The sequence below is a fragment of the Ixodes scapularis genome, unplaced genomic scaffold (assembly GCF_016920785.2).
Source record: "Ixodes scapularis isolate PalLabHiFi unplaced genomic scaffold, ASM1692078v2 PGA_scaffold8__174_contigs__length_109621045, whole genome shotgun sequence".
Lineage (NCBI taxonomy): Eukaryota > Metazoa > Arthropoda > Arachnida > Ixodida > Ixodidae > Ixodes > Ixodes scapularis.
Window position 1 is genome coordinate 104,658,026 of NW_024609883.1, and position 22,864 is coordinate 104,680,889.

Consider the following 22,864-nt stretch of genomic DNA (forward strand, 5'->3'; position numbering starts at 1 on the left):
AGTTCAGCCTTGCTGCACTCACAACGACTTTGTTCTTCTGGGGAAAATAAAAGCTTGGTCGGGCATTTACCATCCAATGTTTATATTATTCGATTGTCAGTTTTCCCCGGAGCACCAAAACGATTCGAGTCATTATGAAATAAACCGCTCAAACGACATCGAAAGTGTGTTCGTCTTTGATGTGACGACGTAACGGTTACAAGCCACCAATAGAAACACGCGAAAGGCTAACCGCAGTGTTGGCAGTAACGTGTTACAAGTAACCCTTTACTTTTTTTAGGTAACGTGGATGCGCGCTCGTCACATTTTCAAAACTTTAACGGATAACGTAATTACGTTACATATTTAGAGTCACGGCGAATGTAGTTATGTTGCTCGTGACCTTCTTCCCAAGGCTTAAAGAAAGAAAGTTACACCAATTATGAATAGGATGTAATTAAATGTAAAGGTGCAAGTGAGCTGGACAAGAATGTGAAAATAATCCCTGCAAAAGGGGAACAAGAGGGACAAAGAACAAACACAAATCTCCAAACACAGCTAGGTGACTGGTGCGCGACCGAAAAAATCCGCCTGGTACGGGTATCGAACCCGAGACCTCTCCATTACAGGTGGAGCGCTCTACCAACAGAGCTAACCAGAGGTTAGACGTCAGTAGAGAAAACGGGTTTCATCAGCTACCGCCAGTCTAACACCAACAAGGGTGAAGCTTGCAATTTAAGGTTATGAATAGAATACAATTAAATGCAAAGGTGCAAGCGAGCTGGACAAGAATGGCGAAGCCCTTTATGTAGACATGTGGGCTTCTTGAATAATCGGCGTAGAAAGTTCAACGGGTAGAACATTCGGACCTCGAACAAGCACCAGACTTCTCTAATTTACCAGAACCAGAACGAGCACGTACCACGTGACACCAAGCGTCGTACCGCGTTCCATGCGGCGGCGTGTGTTTCCAGAACACCTCCGATTGGATACATTTCGTTTCTTGTGCATTAATTGCTCATGTTGAATCCATCCAAAACCGCTCAGCTCGTTTTATATTGACAAACTATCATCGCACTGCCAGTGTTACTACCATGAAAAATACTTTAGGTCTGCCGTTACTAACTCACCGCCGAAAAATCTCTCGTTTGTGTCTTTTTCATAAAATATTTCATCAAAATTTTACCCTTCGTCATAAACTAAACACTCCACCATTCTACATATCTGCTCGCATTGATCATAGCCATAAGGTTGGTATTCCAAATTTTAAAACTTCATTATTTCAATATTCTTTTATGCCACAAACATCTATAGACTGGAACCGCCTTCCCGCCTCAATTGCTAACATCACTGATATTGTTATGTTTAAAAATGCTATTACTAATATGTGCACTTTATAGTTTATATTTTACAGCTCTCTCCCCTCTTCAATGTACTTTTACCTTGAGGGTATTTGAAATAAATAAATAAATAAATAAATAAGACAGCTAGGAAACGCCAAAAAGCCAAGAAAAAAAAAGGAGTGGTGTAGAGGTTAGCACACCCGACCGGACATTGGGAGGCCCAGAGTTCAAATCCTGGCTCCGTCGTTTTTTGGCTTTCGGCGGGTTCCTGAAAACTTTGGTTCTTTGATTCATTGGTTTAAGTACGTTTCATTCATCTGCACATATTTGTTTATATTCTCCTCGGAGACCATGTCCGATGGTGTGAAGTGCCCTTGTTGTATATTCAATAACGTGGCTCTTGATTCTCGCAGATGATGATGATACCGTGTCTCTAAAGCTCATAAACAAAGAATACTACACGTACACGGGACGAGACAAACAGTGGGAGGATTTCTGGAGCACAAACGAGCACGTACCACGTGACACTAAGCGTGGTACCGCGTTCCACGCGGCGGTGTGTGTTTCCAGAACACCTCCAATTGGGTACATTTCGTTTCTTGTGCATTAATAAGACAGGTAGGAAACGCCAGACAGCCAAGAAAAAAAGAAAAAAAGAGTGGTGTAGAGGTTAGCGCACCCGACCGGACATTGGGAGGCCCAGATTTCAAATCCTGGCTCCGCCGTTTTTTGACTTTCGGCGGGTTCCTGAAAACTTTGATTCTTTGATTCATTGGTTTAAGTACGTTTCATTCATCTGCACATATTCGTTTATATATATATATATAAATATTCCGACACGTGTGTTTGGTTTGAAATGAAACCACCCAGCTGTTCTTTAGGTATCGTAAACATAGAAAATTAAACGATGTAGCTTACCTTTCTACTCTCCAGTCTTATTTTATGAACGCCTGAGTGCACCGAACACATATGCGCTGTTTTTCATGGGAAACATTTCGGGTTTTAAAAAAACCTGCAACTTGCAGCTGTTGAACTCAGCCTCGTGTTCAATTTCTTGTCATGGTACAACTACAGGCTTTGGTATATAATATTCCTAACGAGCGTGTTGGTACGATGTACTAGATAACAGAAAGTATAAAACAGAGAGAGGACGAAACACAGACGAGTACCCCAATGAATTATTCAATGAACAATACAAAACGCAAACAGCAGTCGGATGTCATGCAGCTGCTCCCACGCTCTACGAATCAGTTTCTTTCTTGACGTCTGGGGCAGAGAACCGATAGTTGATTCTCCATCCCGAATCATGGCTTTAAGTCCCGAGCCCCCCGCCATTAAGCTCCAGCCAGACTTTTACATCTCCGCTCACGCCATACAGCTAGGGCAAAACATCCACGCCTTAGACCTGCTGCAAGGCTCAAGTCCAGGCGAAGCGTTCCAGGAGCGACAGTTCCTGGACCTGGGCTGCGGAACCGGAGACTTCACGCGTGACCATCTCCTTCCCCGCTGCAGTCCATGCAGACGGATGGTCGCCGCGGACGTCTCGTTGGAGATGATAGAGTTCGCGCGGAAGCATTTTCCCCACCCTAAGATCTGCTACGACCTGCTGGACATTTCGGCGAGTGAAGTGACCGGCTTTGTTCTGAAATACGGCCAGTTCGACCGCGTGTTCTCTTTCTTCTGCTTGCACTGGATAAAGGACCAGAAAACGGCCATGACGAACGTCGCCGCGTTGATGAAGCCCGGCGGAGACTGCTTGCTTCTCTTCAACGCTTATACCCGCGTGACGCTACTACGCAGAAAGCTGGCGAGGATGGATCATTGGAAGAAATACGCGAAGGTGAGATGGTGATTACCCTTAGCGAAAAGTCGTTCAAAATCAGTACACTCAAAGTGTACTGAAGTATACTAAAAGTATACTTTCAGTGCGGTCTTCGTACTGATTGTATACTTTAAGTGTACCTAAAGTATACTTCCAGTAAAAAGTGCGGTGGACTGAAAGTACACTCGTCCGTACAAAACTAGTACATGTAGTAGAATCGTAGTGCCCGTGGTAAAAGTAGTTCAAAATCAGTATACCGAAAGTGCACTTAAGTATACTAAAGGTCTACTTTCAGTGCTTGCAGTCGGTGTACTCAAATTATAATAACGGGTATATATACATATACATATATATATAGGGTGGCTAAAGTCGCCAGGCTCGATCTAAAATGGACCGTAAAAATCGACGCCTGCCCGTAGCCCCTCAAACTTTTCGTCAAAGGTGTATTTCATAGGTCGGTTTTTTCTTGTAGAATTACAAAGCGTAGTTCTCTTTCTGTAAAAAATAAGGCCAAGAAACTTGCCTGGGTCAACGGCGGGAGGCGACGCAGACGACCAAGTCAAGGTGCGGGGTGTGTTTGACACTCCTATTGATAGATGGCGCTACCTCCTTGTTTCCGTCAGAGTTCTGGTTTCGGTTTGCTTTCAATGAAATATCGAAAGTGCCCGCGTCGACCGTGGTTTATTGACACCAACATAATCGGTTTTGTAATCTACCTTTGGCGTGAAAATAAATGCAGACAATGATAGAAAAACTTCAAGTAACAAAAATAAAAGAAAACGCGGTTGCATAACGACAACGCTGACGGCGCTCTTGCTGCCGGCGGATTTCGTCTGCGTGTCGTCTGCTTTCTTTCGCTGGTCGGTTGCATCCTCGGACGCTGCTTCCGAGACCTTTTTTTTGTTTTGTTTTGCCGCGGTTGGTGGAGAGACAGCCACCATGCGTCACTTTGGATGCTATTTACACCGCATGCACTTTTGAGACACGGGAGGCTGCCAAAGCAAGCTCCAGATAAACAGCAATTAATGGCTCTGAAAAGAGCCTGTCAGTAGGAGCCCGCGGTTTTCGCGGTTGTCAAAGCCGCTGGTCATATGTGCAAAATGGATAGATATGTGATCTTCAGTTCTCGTTGTCTTCAGTCCACATGTCCACCTCGAACTTGGAGGCACTTGTGCAGTCTTCGCTCATAATCCCTGAAGGCTGCCTCCCGCATGCTGTCCGTGATCGCATCGAAGGCAGATATAATCCGCTCTTTTAGTTCCGTCATCGAGCGTACGCGAACTGCGTAGACCTGGGCTTTCACAAAACCCCAAACAAAAAAAATCACAAATTGTCAGGTCAGGGGACCGTGGGGGCCAGGGCATTGTCGGTGACCCTCGACCCATCCAGTTGCCGGGAAAGGTTCTGTCAAGCCAGTCTCTCACTGCGGTGGCGTAATGCGGTGGTGCTCCGTCTTGCTGGAAGATGCACACCTCCCTTTGCATGTGCGAAGCTTCCAGCTCCGGCAAGACGTCCTGTTCGAGCATGCGAAGGTAGGCGTCGCCGGTGACCGTGCCCTCAAAAAAGAATGGACCGACAACGCCTTCCCTCCAAAGTCCACACCATACTACGACCTTTGGTGACTGGATAGCCTCTTCAATGATCCAGTGGGGGTTCGTCTCGGACCAGCAGCGGGTGTTTTGCTTGTTCACGTGCCCATCCAAATGAAAAATAGCTTCGTCCGTGAAAAGCAGAAACGGAAGGTGGTTCCTGTTTGTGGAGATGCGCCCAAGTTCGTCCACGCAGAACTGCTTTCGCCGTTCATAGTCATCTGGCTGCAGCTCGAACAGAACCTGTGGCTTGTACGGATACATTTGTCGGCGGATCACCATCCAGACGAAACTTTTACTGATGCCAAGTTGTCTTGCGACTTGCCGCACGGACAGGCGTGGGTTCAATGCAAATGCCGCAAGCACGGCGTGTCGTTTGTTCTGCTGTGGCGACCTCTCTTCAAGTACTCGCAGCCTGGTCTGCACAGTGTTTTCCGTGTTGAATCGGTGCACCCAGCGCAGGACAGTCCGACGGGTGGGCGGACGCCTGCGAAAAGTGGCTCGAAACTTCGATCTCACTTGCCTCATACTCCTGGTTTCTGTAAACCAAAGGACTACTTTTGCCCTCTCTTCGACGGTCAGGTGACGCATTGTGGCTGTTTTCTCCCCAACCACGACAGAAAAGGCCTCGGAAGCAGCGTCCAAGGATGCAACCGACCAGCGAAAGAAAGCAGACGACACGCAGACGAAATCCGCCGGCAGCAAGAGCGCCGTCAGCGTTGTCGTTATGCAACCGCGTTTTCTTTTATTTTTGTTACTTGAAGTTTTTCTATCATTGTCTGCATTTATTTTCACGCCAAAGGTAGATTACAAAACCGATTATGTTGGTGTCAATAAACCACGGTCGACGCGGGCACTTTTGATATTTCATTGAAAGCAAACCGAAACCAGAACTCTGACGGAAACAAGGAGGTAGCGCCATCTATCAATAGGAGTGTCAAACACACCCCGCACCTTGACTTGGTCGTCTGCGTCGCCTCCCGCCGTTGACCCAGGCAAGTTTCTTGGCCCTATTTTTTACAGAAAGAGAACTACGCTTTGTAATTCTACAAGAAAAAACCGACCTATGAAATACACCTTTGACGAAAAGTTTGAGGGGCTACGGGCAGGCGTCGATTTTTACGGTCCATTTTAGATCGAGCCTGGCGACTTTAGCCACCCTATATATATATATATAGTGCGATTTTTAACATCAACACACTAAAAACGCGATATATAGGCCGATGCCATTTTCACAGAATATTTGTGGGGCTCGGTGGCTCGGTGGACATTACATGAGTAAATAAACGTCACAGTACGTTGTCTAATTAGATTTTTTAATTGACAGTGTAATTGACCACGTTGAATTTTCAATTTTAAAGGGGCTATGAATAAAGTCTAGCCCAACTGAAACAATTTGCGAAAAGGTCACGAGTTTCGGGTTATTCATAGCTAAAACTCTGCCTTTCGTCGCCTGGTTAAAAAGAGCGCGTTGGACAGAGCGCAGGATGCTATTCTTACGTATTCCCTTCAGTCGAACCGTTGGAAGTATGATGCTGGAGCATCCACCAAAGGCACGCTGTCAAAAGGGTGCAACTTCGTTCATGCTGAATGCGACAGCACTTTATGAGGGTTGTAACTTCACTAGAAAATTAAATAATGCATAGAACTCCAGTATGAGTAGTTCTCGCTAACACAAACAAACATGCCATCACCGATATGCCACGTCAAAACCGCTAAGTCACTCTCCACTTTGCCCGCCCCTGCTGCGCGTGGTTCTTGAATCGAGGAAAAAAGTGCGAAATTCGATAAATAAATATCTTAAAGCCCCTTGGCTGTTTCGTGAATAGTTTTGATTGTGTTAGGCTCTAACAACGACTGCGTCTAAAACAGCAATAATAAAAAAAAGTATATTTACGGATTTTAATTACTTAAAAAAATGTTGCCACGGTTATTCACTCATGCAATGTCCGCCGAGTCGCACGACACACATGAAGAGTGCATCAACATGACATGAGCCCCCAATTTTCCTGAAACCAGTTGATTAAAAAATATCACCGGGTATAGCTGACATAATGTGACAAAGGAATGCTTCATTTCTCATTTCACTGCAGACCACGTGGTCCAAAAGTTCCCCGGGGAAACGACCGGCACTGTCAGAGCATACTTACGTCGCAAATGCAACATGGACTTACGCCTAAAAAAAAGCACAAATAGAAAAATTAGCTACAATGTATGCCACGGAAAGTAGCGTTATCTAAATTGTCAATGATTATTTTAGCTAGTCATTTATACCATATTTATCAATTGAACAGTCTACTTTTATTGCAAAGATAGCTTTTATTTTCCCTGAGCTGTATTTGTTACCTTTATTGAAGAATAAAAGTTTACTATAAAAAAACTGTTAGCACTATTCGGAAGCTGGCAATCGAGGGCAATCGCACCAAGTGTTTAATGCTGCTGATGAAAAAGCATGCACATGACTTTGTTTTCGAAGTGCACCGCCACTTGCGTGCTGCCTCATAGGCTAGTAGACAAATTACCTTTACAGGATAATCCGGTGTTTTTGTAATGCAGGTCTCAGCGCAACTATACGCTATTTCAGATATCTGCATCCACAGCAATCAAAAGGACAGGAGGCAAAAGAAACCACGGCTAATAATGGGGACATAAGATGCTCCACCTTGCATGGACGCATGCAGCGCAAATCAACTTCCAAACCGCGTAAGCGAAGTGGTGTTATGAATGGAAGCTATCTCTGACATTGGCTGGAGAAATCGGCGCCTTTATGTAACAACCTCAAGCTTTCACCGAAAGTGTTTCATGGTGTAGATTTATCTTGCAAAACTCTACGACATCTCAATTCACGTGAAAAGAGATTGACAATTGCAACAACGAACAACACCGTCGATCGAGATTTCCACACTGTAAAAAATCGACGTAAGTTTAACGTGTCTTTCCCTCGTCAAAAAAGACGGGCACGCTCATTGTTTCAAAACGCGAGGTTGCCCTCATTATTTATGTGCCGCGAGAGCCGATCCTTCCAGAAAAGCCGAAATCCCAGCGGTGCAAGCATGCGCTGATGAATCAAAATAGCCTTGGCGACAAGGGAGAAATTGCTTGAGATAGTTTCAGTTTTACACTGAAAAAGAAAACCGAAAGATTAGATAAAACCTAAGATACACTAAACGTTTTGTTAATTTTTTACGAATATAATAAAGTGACATTATTATTATTAATATATTGATTTGCTTAGTTTTGTCTTCAAAAAAAAAAAAAAAAGAACAAACAAACAAAGAACAAAAAGAAGAGACTTTTGAGAACTGCGCAAGACCATCGCTATTGCAATCAGCTTCCGTTCGGCCGCCGCTGGAGTTCCGGAGAGTTCGAGCATCGCTTCCTTTTTACGTTTTAGCCGTTTTAGCGGATATTTTAGATATCTTACGAATACTGTGTTCAATAATAGCAGGTGATTACTGAGAGCTGTGAGACACAGCGTCGCAAGTGGCGGACAGTCATGGCCGACTGGTGCAAGCGAAGGTGAGGAAGTTCCTTTTGTTTCTGCGAAGTGCGCCGCTGTTTCAAACTTTGTCTTGTACCGTGTGCTTGCTAAGCCATGCTTGACTCTCACCATGCTCTACCCGGTTTTATTGCGTTATTTGAAAAGAGCGTATCTTCAAAATGTATGGCTCTCTCCGCAGAGTGAGAAAGATTCGCGTGCGGCGGAACCGAGGGCCAGCCGAGGGCCTGTCCTGGGCGCCGTCCCTACGACGGTCGCCCGACGACGCTTTAGCGGAGCGTTCAAGTACAGTCTGACGGCAGTTCAAGCAATCACAGGTCATGCTAGTTCTGACGTGTGGTTCCAACAGTCTCGCGCCAACGATTTGTTTCATAAAGCGGGAGCGAGAAAAACGTTACAAGAGCGAGCCGCATGATTTCTTGCCCGTGCTGATGCCTGTGCCGTAGAGACGGGCGATCTCTTTGCGTATGCCGAAGCGGCACGCTTTCCAAGTTTGCGATTTTGTGTTGTGAATGAAGTGAGTTTGTATGTCACGTTTTTTAGTGGCAGCGAAAGCCGCTACAAAAGGCAGAGCAGTTAGAAAAAGCAAAAGCATGAAAAAATGTTAAAAGGACCTGAATATTCGATGGAGTTGAAAGACTACCAACGTACCAACTCGCCCAGTTATTCTTTGTCAAAAAATAATAGCCAATACTAATAAATTAAATAAATGCCAACTTTTAATTGGTTAGAAATTTATAATTGATGCAGTACAGCCCTACCCTGCTCTAGTGCGTTTATGATATCAGATAATGTGTAAATATATAGGATAGTTCATAGGAACCATTTATGTCCGACCCATATTATATTGAATCTTTTCTCTAAAAGCTTGAAGTTGTATAAAAAAAGTACTTATCATAAATTAAGCCGCACCACTGAATGTGTAATAGCGTATGACTTGGTATGTGTGTTCACAACAAAAGAAAAGGAGGCATTAAGAAAATGCCAATCGTTTTGTTTGCTTTGTGTTAGAGCTTCTTTCAGGTATCAGGCTTTGCCACGATATTGTCCGATTTTCCTCGCCCTTTTGTCAGGATGAAGTTGTTACTGTCTTGCCTTCCTCACAAAGTGGTCCTTTGAGCGAATTACGTGATGTTATATCATAGAGTGGCATAGGGTAATTTTCTCTTAACTTTTTACGCAGGATGTAATGGCATACCATCATCACAAAGGAGAGTGTACAGTGGAGCAGGCTCGGAAACTTGAATAAAGTGATAAGTAAGATTTCAATTTCTGTCTTATCAATTACGCGAAGAACACTGATCATAATGTTTGTATGCTACACATACATACTTTCAGTTCAAAAATGCAATGCACCTCTTCTTTATGGCTTTTCTCACACAGTTTCAGAAGACGCCGGTACGTCATTCTCACGAGGAATAGAGCTGCCAAAGGTTTCCTCGTTAATTTCCTGACTCATTTTTAAGAGTGCACCTCCCGATGGTGGCGCCTCTGCATTATCATCATCAGTTGAGTTGTCAACGGCGTTTCTTAACATTTCACGAGAATGGAGCTATATGACATGAAATTTCACAGGTTGGAATACAGCCGTTCAAAGAAACACATTTGAAAAGTCGGCTTTTTAAAAACAGGCGCCGATTTTTCTGGTCAATTTGAGACCGTGCTTTCCATTCAGAACGCCCGACATACATGGCGTCCCAGATTAACTTGCACCATACTTAAAAAAACACCGGAGGGCTCTGCAGGAGTGAAATCAACTGTGTTAGCAAGTGTCTTGAGAAAGTGCACAGATTTTTTTTAATGTGCCTGGTTATGTAAATAACTAAGATTAATGAGCTAACCTTTCAAATATTCTTTTAAGGGCCAAGATATCAATTGTAACGTTGCAGGGCGCATTGAGAAACACCCAATGAAACTGTTTGAAACATAATACGTTTTCGTGCTTTTTTCCGGCCTTCAAAGAACGCACATTCGCGGCGCGCTAGCACGCCGTGATCGGTGAAGCGAGTTGTCACGGGGTATATTTTTTGTATTTCGCGGGCGTTTTTTTGAAGGCTAGGGAAAAGGAGCATACAAAGTGCACCTTGTTGAAAATGGTTTAATTGGGTGTTTCTTAATGCGCTCTACAACTTTCCATTTCACACCTCGGCTTTTAAACGAAGATTTCAAAAGTTAGCTTGTTACTCTTAATTAAATAAATAGGCGCACTAAAACAATTTCGTACACTTTCGCAAGAAACTTTCTAACAGCGTACAGTTGGTTTCACTCCCGCAGAATGCTCCGTTTTTTTTGTTTTTTTTTGTTTTCTTTTAAGTTTGGTGCAAGTTATCTGGGACACTCCGCATATATGTACTGGTAATGTACATTTAGTACACTAAAAGCATGCGTGTAGTGTACTAAACGTGCACTTATAGCATGCTAAAAGTACACTCGAGGTGCACTTCTGGTATACTACATATGTACTTGGGGTGTACTAAAGATATACTATTTTGTTTCATAAAAGTATGAAACTAGTACGATTTCAGTACATACCCTAAGTTCACTTTTAGTATACTTTCAGTATACTGATTTTGAACGACTTTTTGCTAAGGGTAGGGAGTTTTAGCGAGTCGGTTTTTGGAGCACACGGTTCCGAAATCATGAACGGTGCAGCTGGTCCGTTCCGTGAAACCGTACATGAAATTTCATATATATTAGCGAATCGCAAAAGTGGCGCAACCGTGTAAGCGATGATCATGATTGTGTTTGAACGACAGCGCCATCTTTAAGTTAGTCAAGTGAAGCATTCTGCAGCGTGCTCGTGTTTCCGTGGCTCGTGCTTCCGGCGTACGACTGATATAAACAAGACGGCCGACCTAAGATTTAGCAGTCGGAATTTCAAGACCTCCGAAGCTGAATAGAGTAAAAGGTGTCTGAACGGTCGCAAAGGTAGGTGATGTGTCTCCCTCATCTTGAACTTAAACGATCGTTCACACTGTGTGTCGTTGTACCGAAGCATCTCGTTTGCTCGCGGTCGTTTGGACTCCGTTGTCCCAGAAATTCGTCTCCGATTACAGAGCCGCAAATCTCGCAGCTAAATACACTCGGAAAATAAGTCAGCCTAAAGTTTTTGTTTTTACTTTGCTTTTTGCTTTTTGCAAAAAGCAAAGCAAAAAGTTTGCTTTTTTATTTTTGTCACAGGAGTGCGAGAGGTCTGTGCCCCCAACCGTCGACCTGGTGGGGAAGGGCAAAGATGCTCTCATGTCGTACGTGCAAGACCTCCTGAGGTCCGCCGATCTTACGCCAATCACTTGCGACGTGTGGCCATGGCCGTCGGAAAACGACACCTTAGACAAGACGATAGGTAATCCAAACCTAATGTTTGGATGGAAATCTACGCAGTAGCATATATTTAAAATGTACACTATGCGAAAAAAAAGTGTTTTTTTGTGTTTTTTGTCTTATGTACTTAAAACTAAACTACGCATCACCGAAAGTCTAGTCTGCGTTCAAACGTAGCGCTAGTAATCGGAACCAGATGCCGGAGTTTCAGGACGAATCGTTATCTTTTTCGGTAATTACCTATAAACGATTAAAAAAAAATTACATGTAACAATAGGGTGGTCGACGAAGGACAGGAATACAATTGAAACGGGCCCCATTTCACTACATTTGGACGAAAACGGAGGGCTCGACAACGCGTGGTATATTTTTTGCGGTCAACAAACCACCGTCATTTGTCTTCGGGGACATTCTGTACTCCAACTCACAAGAAGGCTTCAGCCCTGCCAGCTGCGCTGGTGCGAGTGCGTGGCTCCGGGTTTGGTTTGCGTACATGCACTCAAGCGTAGAAGCTTAGAAAGTCCGGTCGAAAATCACTCGCACTCGCCCGTGCCCTTATCCCCGAAGAAAACACGTGAAATGAAGCAGAACGCCAGGCCTGCGCCTCTCGTCCTCTGACGTCATCACTATATGGTCCCTGACAAGATGAGAAAGGCATGGAGGTGCCTCAGTTTTCCCCACCTACAGCGCGAGCCTCCTGCCTTTGATAAAAATACTTCGGCCGTCGTGCTTAATCATGCGTAGTTATAACAGGAACAATTACCAGTCACAAATATCAACCAGGTGGCACGATATGAATCGGGCCCCCGACCGTGCGATCGGCAGCACGACACGTGTGCTCGGTCCCATGAATTTGGCGGAGCTAAATGCTAATCTACACGCCATTGTAGGGCATTGATTCTTAATTTTAGAATTAACGTTTGTCAGTAAAGAGCATTTTCGAGATAACGTTCACCTAGCCAAAGCATGTGGTTCATTTGGTGGTTCGTTTTCGAGGATTTTTTTCTTCTACAGTTAATTTAAAGCATTACATAAGAGACAGCACTTCTCTTGTAACGCCTCGAAAGCAAGTGCCTTCTAACCACCCTCCCTATTCATTCCCGCATTTTGCTTTAGAAAAGAAGATGGGCTACTGCCTCCTTTCAACCCTTGTCACGGAAGAAGACAGGCCCGTTCTCATCCAAGATGTCACCGAATACGTAAAGGAAGCTATGGCCCAAAAAGAAGCGGGATGCCTGACACCCGAAGGCGAAATATTTTTTGTGCACGCGTGCAAACCCTGAACATGTAGGAGGTATACTCTAACTACTCCTCATCGCAGGAAATCTGCATACACAGCATTTGAATAAAAGTTATGAAAAGTATAGGTCACCATACTTTCTCCTTTCATTTTTTTTATTTATTTATCTTTATTTGCTCGCTTATTTATCTGACCAATAAGTTGTTTTGTATTTCTAAGTAGGTGGTAGGGTTATGGGCCACGTCATGCAGAATCAATCGGTCTTTTGCGCTGTTACTTTAGACCTAGTGTCCAAATACACCAATTCAATTCAGTTCAATTCAATAGAATAGCAGTATAGCATGATAGTGGTACAGCTGTACTACTGCCGACATATGGAACTGTCTGGTATGCGCCGTACCAAGTTTTCCAGTGAAATGAATCCGCCTTACAGGTACAGTTTACGAGAGAATGAAACCGCTGGCAGTGCAATGGAAACTACAATCAACCAGCTAGCGCAGTGAAGCCAGTGACTATTTTTGTTTTTAAAAAGCGACATTTGTACGAATACAATGGATCATGAGTCCTCGGTCGGTATGGTTTTCTTACGAAATTTGAACATTTTCTGTAGACTTTCAAAGCTTACTGGCACACTGTATTACACATGGGATATAACAAATTTAGTTCCCAAAGCAAAACACACAAGAAATTAAAAAACTACCCGTGTTGTAAAAGATGCGTCTATTAACTCTCGCAGACCATTAGGTGTGTGATGAATGTATAATTGTATATGGAACTGATACTGAAGCAATTGCGATGGTTTGCCAAGAGTTCCATTGCATCGGTCATACATAATATTGCAGGCCGAATAATCTTTGTGGTTTTCCTTTTCCTCTTTCTGAAAATGTTTTCGTGTGGCTGATTTTCGATGTGCGTGTCTGCGGTACACGTACGCAAACTGCGGCTGTTTTTCTTCTTTTTTTTTTTTTTTTTGGGCGTTGTGAGCTCACCCAGTTCGTCACGCATGTACTGACGGCATTTGTTACCAGGTGCAACACACGTTAAAAGAATTCCCAGCAGCAGCTCCAACCCGGCCGAAAGGTAGTATATGTTTGCGTTTGTAAAACAATGCGCCACTGCAATTTTTCCCCGTGAGTAATATTGATATGCGCGGAATGCATGACACGCTAATTTAGTTCACTGCAGTGTAGCATTTTCGCTGTATTTTTGTTTCTTTTTTTAGCAAACATGATTACATTGTCTGGAAACTATGCTAAGTCGTAAGTCGTCTACTTCTTGAGCGGGAGCTGCGGTGACGTCAGAAGGACGCCACGTTCTGATTGGCTCTGATTGGAGGATAGTGGGTAGACGTGAAGGCAGCTTACTTTGATTTCTACCCACTATCCTTCATTCAGAACCAATCAGAGCTCGGCGTTTTTCTGACGTCAACACAAATCCCAGCAAAAGAAACAGACGAACTTGCACTCCGCACAGCTTTTGGCTACAATCAGACGTGCTGTGAAGCGGAGTATGGCCTTGGGCAGTGTTGGAAATAATCTTTCTAATCACCCTGGGTGTTCACTTCGCCGCAACTTCCTCGGAACGTCATTGATCGGTATTTCTTTAATCAGTTCAACTAATCAGATGAACAATGGGTATCATGTTTCAAAAGACACGTGGTCTCATCATTTTATTCATTTATTGATACTATCTGCCCATTGGGCTATTACGGGAGTGGGTATTCAAATATAAAAGATGGAAGTAACCACTATACAAAGAGCAATTAAAAAAGACAGTGGATTGCACAAGACCTCTTCATACACTTAAAAGCGCACAAGAAAACGTTACAAAACTGAACGGTGCGGAAGGACTGCCCGACTTTCTGCCACCAAAGCTGCATCGCCATTGGGATGCAGCTTTGGTGAGAAGTTCTCCGGGGCGCGATTAGTCATCTGGTCCCTAAAAATCCAGATGCTTGCAAATAAATCTTTAAAAAAACACGAAGGGGGTTAATTAGGCGGTGCATTTGATTGTAAATGTTAATACGCCCAACTTAATTAAAAGTTACGTACAAGGACGACACTTTTTGCTGACCAAAAATGAGCTATCCTTTGTTTCCTGCCGTTGAAAAAAAGAACCATTCTTCTCAGACATGGCTGGTCACATAGGCGTGGACTACGGGGGGGGGGGGGGGGGGGGGAGGGGGGCACTAGGGCTCGTGCTCCCCGCCCCCCCCCCCCCGGGTCATGATCCTTTCCGAGACGCTGTTTACGTGGATTACTGCTTCAGAAGTACAGAGGCCTGGGTTTTACCCCCCCAACTTCGCAGCTGGCACAAGCTATTTGTTTTTCCGATTTGTGCTCGCCGGTGCATGTGCCGCGGTACCGGCGATGAACATACGGCTACGCGTGCATGGTGATTGACATTGACACACAGCGACGGACACATGGCGATATACATACGCTGTAAAATGTACCCCCTAAATAATCTACTGATAATTGGCGGTGTAAAAAAAATTGCGCGGGATTTAACTCCAAAATCTGAAAGGTTCCTTGTCCATTTGCGGGATCTAAAAAAGAAACAAGAGCTTAGACGGCACCATGTACCGCTGCCTCCTTTCCTCCGACGAGTGGACTTCTAAACCGTAGGACCTCCCTAAGGTACGCAAACCTGAGTGCCCAATGTGACCGATTGTTTTTTCCGTTTATCAGTTCTGCTACTTATAACCTCTTACGATCTTTCAATATACCTTGTGGAGCTTCTTGCGCCCTGAACCAGAAATAACAACACGACCGTTCAAAACTCTCGAGAATTTGTGAGCCTCATTCAAGATAAGGCTTTTGACGAGAAAGACGTAATGACTTATTTTGATGTTGTATTCTTGTTTACAAACGTCCCGACCAATCTCGGAATAGGTGCTGCTGAAACTCGCCTGCAAAGTGACGTCAAGCTTTCGTCGCGTACGTCACTGACAGTTGAATACATTGTTACCATTTTGCAATTTTGTTTAAATCAATCGCATTTCAACTTCCGCGGGCAAATTTATCACCAAATCTAAGGATGTCCGATGGGTAGCCCGGTTTCTGTGACCATGACAAACCTCTTGATGTATCTCATGTAAGAAACGGCGTTTCAAGTAAATGTATGAACAGTTAAGACACACCGGCACTTCGTAGATGACACCTTTGTTATTTTGAACCACGATCACGTACCTTCCACTCGACTTTGAACAGCATTGAACCATCTCTTCAATTCACATGTGACCAGAGCGTAACAACGCGCTACCTTTCTTAGATGTACCTGTGTGCCGAGGTGACGGCGGTCTCGTAGAAACAACTGTCTACCGCAAGCCCTGCGACAGCGGTAACCTTACGAGTTTTAACTCTCGCGACTGTTTGGAACAGAAGCGGGTAGTCGTCAAGACCTTAATGAACCGATCTGAGCACATCTCCTCAAACACGGAATTAGACACATCTGAAAATACAATTGCTCTTAAATCTCTCTTCAAATGTGACCACACTCCAACATTTAATAAACACGCAGAAACAGATACTCTGAGACAGGAATGAAAACAAAAAAAACTATGAGGCTGGCGTTGTGGCCATTCCATACGTGAAAGGTGTCTCGGAATCTATACGCTGCGGCCTCCTCCCTCTAAGCGTACGAACAACTTTCAAGCCCCACCTCAAGCCGCGTGTCTTTATTTCAAAACCAAAGGACCCGACCCCTCCAGAGTCCCAGTGTGATGTGGTGTATAAAGTGAAAAGCCAGATTATGACTCACCTTACATCGGTGAGACCGGCCGGAAACGGAACACGCGCCTCAAAGGATCAAGAGAGACCTGGGAAAGGCCACAGATGCCACGAGGTCAAAAATGAACTAGCAGATCACTGCAGGAAAACGGGTCACAGCTTGGATTTTTAGAGCGCAGGCGCCTTGGCGCAAGAACAAAAGTGGGGCCCACGAAAGTTTTTAGAGTCGTGGTGCATTCGTAGTGACGCATCCACTTCAATGGCAACCGAGGCCCCCTTCCCGAGGTGCACGCAGATCAAGCGAGCGTCGACCGCCGGGACGGCCAGCGCTGTGCCGCGGAAAAATGCGGCATCACGGGAGAGATTAAAGGGCCCCTGCAATCATATTTAAGCGTCTACCTTTTTTGCGGTTTCCACGTCTCTTGGGGTTGGGGCAAGCCAGCGGGCACGGAGAGAGTAACTAAATATCAGTGCGTCATATTTTAACCGGACGACGTGGAAACCTCCTCCACCGACGAGGGCGACCCGCGGTACCGAAAGCGCGCAAAATGTGACGTGTTTGGTCCTGGGCTTGCTACCGGTCAAAGCCGCTAAGAGCTTTTTTTTTAGTCGAGATACAAAATATAAGTGTCGCGAACCGTTTCAATCATGTATGAAAGTAGTTTTTGTTCACTATTTTAGGTCAGAAAAGAAACAAATGCAGTTAAGAAAGTACGGAAACGAGAAATGACCCGTCGACATACCCGCCACCAAGCAGCGGAGAAAAACGGCGCATACTAGAAAAGGCTAGTGGGATGAGGCTACGACAAACGAGGAGCGTAGAAAGGTCCCGGATGTTCACGGCGGCGCTGTGGTCGTATACCGGCTCAAGAATCCGACCGGTTCCGAGCGTTCCGAAGGCCTTCGGCGCGGGCCCTGCTGGCGATTCGGCCATTTGGCGGTGCGTCAGCGCGAAATGGCACCCGTTCTGAACTGATTTTTACCCCGTGTTTGCTGTCGTTTGCGGCCAGTGGAATGCCGAATTAGTGTTTAGTCGCGCTGCAAATGCAATACGAGCTGCCCTGGCCGTCCGCTTCATACAGCCTATCCAACACATGCCTTAGTGGCGCCCTCTCGAGCCGTCGACACGGAGTGCGGCAGCCGTGTGCGCTCGATGAGCTCACTACTCCTCCTCTAGTTCAAGGCCACTCAAGGCAGGACCTACGACGTCATGAAGGAGGTTATTTTTTGCTTGTTTTTGTAATTCTAATTTGCCTATAACTTTTAAAATAAAGCGAAATTTGAGAAAAGAAAAGTTGGATTAATTTACTACGTTCAGTACGCTCAGGTTCAGTGCAAATTAAAAACAGTCAAAAAGTCATTGCAGGGCCCCTTTAAGCGCGTGCGCACAAAGCCCTTTCCGGTGGGAGCGTCGTCTGCTAGGCTATTCCGTTGACCGCACACAGCCCCTGCTCCGTAGCAAATGAGGGCAGGGCGCTTGCAATGTCAATGTCCATCGCCGATACGCCCCTCCTCTTGAAATGCGTTCAAAATCCTATTGACATTAGCCTGCGTAACCCCGACTGTTTTTTCTATATCCCTTTGCGTCATGCCGCCCATCGACATTCTCGCAACACGTTCCCGTGTTTTTATGGGCCCTCGAGGAGGCATAAAATAGTGCGCCCGCCCGCTGGTCAAACAAAACGTTGACTATCCGGCTACATAAGCTAGATGACGACAGCAACAACGCTGTTAATAATACGAAACACCAAGCCCAAGCGGAAACCCTGTCTGTACTCCGTTTCACTTTGTGTTGTACCGCAGATGGCGCTACGAGTTATCTTGGTCAGTCCATCGCTAAAAGTGTGTCACGTGGCCTTCCGGTTGGGTCCCACTGCACGGGGAAGCACGATGTCACGTGGCAGGGTGAAAGCACTGGATTGGTTTTGATGCCTCGTGGCATTGTCAGCGGTATATAGTTTAATGCATCTTTGCATTCAGTTTGTCGCGTCACCGTATTTTTCATTTTTGTTGGTGTTCACAAAAGTAAACGCAAACATCAAATCAACACCAAAGTAAATTAAACTCGAGATGACGCGCGGTTTATCATCCACGCCTGAGCAGTCTCAGGCAAGCAAGCCCTGTTGAGATTTTTGCTTAAAGGCGGTTAACTATGCGAGCAGGTAATGAACAGGGGCTGTGTGCGGTCCACGGAATAGCCTAGCAGACGACGCTCGCAACTGAAAGAGCTTTGTGCGCACGCGCTTAATCTCTCCCGTGACGCCACATTTTTCCGCGGCACAGCGCTGGCCGTCCCGGCGGTCTACGCTCACTTGAAATTATTAAAAAATTGGGCCACTGTACTTACATAGCCTTCTGGTTTCTGCACTTCTCTCATTCGCGCCCCTGAACACACACTGATGATATTTTCTGTGAGGGAGTCAAAACGTCTCATTAAATTGTTAACATTGTTAAGTCAAGTAGGTGTAATTTCCTTTATCATTATGAATCCTTGCTTTTGGAACATTTTCCCGCAAAATGAACAGGCCTAACCTTGCGACGGCCTCCTTCGTATGCTCTGTCGTTTTGTTTGTTTGTTTGTATTTTTCTTTTTTTCTCGTTCTTCCTCTCACGACCACAGATGTCAGCGCTTAGGATTTGCCACGGTCCAGTCCCGGCTTTGCATCCCTGATCTACTCGAGGTAGAAGGGTTAGAGCCGTCACAATCCCGTGTAGGCAACCAACGCATCTGAACAGATCCAACTCGACGGCCCGGCCGACGGTCCGGCGACCTCACCGCACGCGCACGACCGAGTTAAAGGGGAGGGGGGGGGCAACGATTTTAATATTAGATGAATTTGCATCATGTCATTTTTACGTTGTTTATCGTCTCCCGGTGGATAGACAAAGCATTTCCTTTGTTAAAAATTTTCGCGATTCCGCTGCATAATAGCAAAGCAAAAGTCGAGCTTTTTCTCCCACCTGCAGCCGCGAGTGGCAGCCGAAGAAATTACGGCGAGAAGCTTACGTGACCTCTGTCGGCTCTAAGCTGCAGCATAACACCCGCTAATGTCAGCAGAGAAAGGGAGAGGAAGCGTCCTCCAAGAGAGCACACGAGAACCTACACGGGCCCCCGAACGGGTACCATGATGTACTATAGATTCTCCTTTCTTTAATTATTTTAAATTTTATTAAACTAATTTTCTTACCTTTTAATAGTATGGACGGCCGTATCCCTGCTGCTTTGATTCAACTGAACCACAGTAATGCGTTTTACACACTTGATCACGCCATCTTGACCAGAAAAGCCGCTCAGGCTGGTGTCCGAGGCTCGTTACTACTTTAGTTTACCCGCTTTACGGTGGGTCGTACGCAACGCGTGCTTTGCTCCAAGAAGCGCAGACGGTCCTCCGGATATTTTCAGGATGTCCTGATGTTTCAGGGATGCCCTGTTGATCTGTATTGTGCTGCTAGGGGCCATGGGTCAATGTCCCAAAGCTATCCAACTTTTTCTGGAGTTCCACAAAGCTCCGTACTTGGTCCAAATTTGTTATCGTTCTATTTTAACGACATGCCCCAAAACAGTAACGCTCTACATGAACAGTATGGAGACGACAGGTCCAATGTCGCCCGCTTCACTTGTCCTGACCGCTCTGTCCTCTTTCAAGGCTATATCACTTGCTTTTCAGTGTGGGCGCATGCCAACTGCCTGACCATGAATGTAGGTAAGAGCGTAGTGATGCGCTTCCATAACACCAAGACTCTCAGCATGCCCCCATACACTATCTCAGGACCCCCCTTACGGAAGGTACAATTCACGTCAGTCCTTGTGGTAACCTTTGCCCCGGCACTGGACTTATCTATCCACCTTTCAAACATAGTGGCTAAAGCTGAGCGCACTTCGGGTTTTGTGATATGGTTATCAAAATTTTGTGTTTTTTCAAGACTTGCTTTACACTGCACTCGTTCTGCCAAAGTCTGAGCGCTGCGCATCTGCGTGGCACCCATACCAAGTTCACTTGACTTCACAGCTGGAGAATGTGCAACACCGTGCCATTCGGACAGTGTTCACTTGTCTCGACCTCTGACGTGATACGCTTCCATCATACTAGACGTGGTTCAGCGTTCGAAGTGTGAGACGATAAAGCACCGCCACACTGTGGCTCGTGATGCCCCCCGATTGCTGCACCTTGAACGGGTCGCTCAAAGGCCCTTACTCCTCAGTGGTTCGACGCAGTAAAGGGACTGGACAGCCCGTGCCTTAATATTCCAGAACAGTACAACATAAAAACTCGGTGCTGCCGGCTGCAGTATTGCCAGGGACCTCTGGAGGTCCCTCTCGCTGTCCGGACGACCCTTACTAAAGTTTGTGAAGAATCGCAAATTTTGTGTCGTGAACTCTCTCGGCATTTGACTTAGCCCCGTCATCAAGTTATATTTTGTGTTTTTTTTTTTCTTACCATCCTTCTCCTCAACCTTAGTCGATTGGCTGACAGCGCGTTGCGTGGGGTTTTTACTTTTCTGCCAAGCCTCGCACGTCGTCCAGGACCACATGTTAAACAAGTAAAGATTACTATTACTATTACTTTGCGTAGGGCACTAAAAAGGTGTGGAATTATGGAAAACAGACAAGGGCAGAGGCAAGAATTAAGTGCAGTGCAATTGAAGCCTCCTTCGTTCCTAACGTAACAACAATCGCATGTTTGTCTTTTGAGCCTGATGGCTGTACTTTTCGTCATAAACGGCCCACTTTGGCAAGCGCTCGGAAAGCAGCCAGCGAGGAGCACGTCACATCTGGCGCAATCGTGACGTAGTTTGTCTCGGGATGAGCAAAACTGCGGCGAGGCTGACGTCGCCAGGATGCCCTAGCCATTCCAGCCACCGAAGCGGTCGAAGTACGGCAGCGATCGGACCACCGCAACTAACCACAAAGCTGCTGCTTGTGTGAATTTTGAGTGACGGGTTAATCTTCTATAATCTTGAAAAGGAACAATAGCGACCTCTGGGACAAACAAAAAAGAGTCCCGTTAAGTGGAGTTCCGCCCTCCCCTCTGCTCTTGTGCTGGCCGTAGAGCTGTCTGGATGACGTCTGGTTTAAAGCGGGAATAGTTCTAGGCGAGACAGTTATCGTCACTACCTGTCAAGGTTCTTAGACGGACATTACAAGCGAGGATTTATCGGCATCCACCAGGTGCTCTTTCCTAATCGTTTAATTTGTTTTAAAATTCCTTTTCGTGTCTTTTCTAACAAGATATTTTTATGCCCGATGTAATAATGCTCCTTTCAACACCGTATAAAGCAAAAAAAAATTACACCGAAATTTCATTGTAGTATTCCTTTAGGCAATGCAAAATGTCACGCTTGCATTGCTTAATGTCACAACTCAAACAGCGTGTTTTCGTCTCAACATATGTTTCGGCATCGTCATTCGCTGAGCTGCTTCTGCAAGTTGCGGTGATTGGCTCTCCGATTGGGATACGGGAAAGTAGACGCACGTTTTTTTTTTTTTTTTTTTTTTTTTTTTTTTTTTAGGTGTGTGTTATTTTGCACGAAATACGGGCAGAGCTGAGCGACCGGTCGCGTCTTTGTTCACAACCACTTCCGATAGGACAGCACTGTTTTAGCGGTATTGATGATGCGCAGGACATAAACAAAGATGATTATCATATGGTCGTTGGTTGACACTCGGACACGTGGAGACATCGCCGTTCGCATAGCCCAGGGGTGGCCAGGCTGACCCGGCCTAAGAGCCGCAAACAAAACCACAAAACTTCCAAGAGCCGCGGGGGGAAAAGGGGGGGGGGGGGGGGGGGGGGGCGGTGAATGGCAGTGTGGGAGTCCGTATAGATTGAATAATTTGATGTTCGAGGCAGTTTGACAAAATCTTGTATAGCATGTATGATGGGAACTAATTCTAGTGTATTGACATTGGGAGGGCTGCTATATATGGACAGCTGGTGTGAAATTAAGGGGGATTGTAGCTTGTGGTGTGTAGATTGCGATGCCGTAGTTCCCGTGGTTCCTATAACGAAACTCGAACTATTTTCAAACTATCCGAGTCAAAAGCAGTCCAACTTTACGTAAGGTAGCGGTAGCACAAGACTACCAAACCGCAACCTGTCATTCGATTGTAAACGCGTTCCATTTCTCTTTTTGGGGAAGTGCTTGTGTGACCGAAAGGAATGCGAGGGAGGGGGGGGGGGGGGGGTTGGGGAGGGAGCCGCGAGCCGCATTTTGACACGCGAAGAGCCACATGCGGCTCGGGAGCCGCAGCTTGGCCACCCCTGGATGCCATAGCCGTTCACGACCATTTTCACAACAGACAGCAGTGCCTGAGAGATATTGGCTGTGCACGGAGAAA

General features: G+C 45.6%; 1 protein-coding gene and 1 non-coding gene across 2 annotated transcripts in view; one reads left to right on the plus strand and one right to left on the minus strand.

Moving 5' to 3' along the window:
- Nucleotides 1-22,864, minus strand: part of LOC8025919 — a 211,691-nt gene that overhangs the window by 59,593 nt on the left and 129,234 nt on the right. The window lies entirely within an intron of this gene.
- LOC115310367 (juvenile hormone acid O-methyltransferase-like) lies at nt 2,629-12,836 on the plus strand. Its single transcript, XM_040206357.1, has 3 exons — nt 2,629-3,162; nt 11,413-11,575; nt 12,670-12,836. Exons 1-3 carry the CDS (start codon nt 2,629-2,631, stop codon nt 12,834-12,836), a joined length of 864 nt encoding a protein of 287 aa, XP_040062291.1.

Excerpts from the sequence above, each read along its gene's own strand:
- LOC115310367 (XM_040206357.1), top strand. The coding sequence starts at position 2,629 with ATGGCTTTAAGTCCCGAGCCCCCCGCCATTAAGCTCCAGCCAGACTTT. Across the intron at positions 3,163-11,412 it reads ATTGGAAGAAATACGCGAAG|GAGTGCGAGAGGTCTGTGCC; the intron begins GTGAGATGGTGA and ends TTTTTGTCACAG. Across the intron at positions 11,576-12,669 it reads CACCTTAGACAAGACGATAG|AAAAGAAGATGGGCTACTGC; the intron begins GTAATCCAAACC and ends ATTTTGCTTTAG.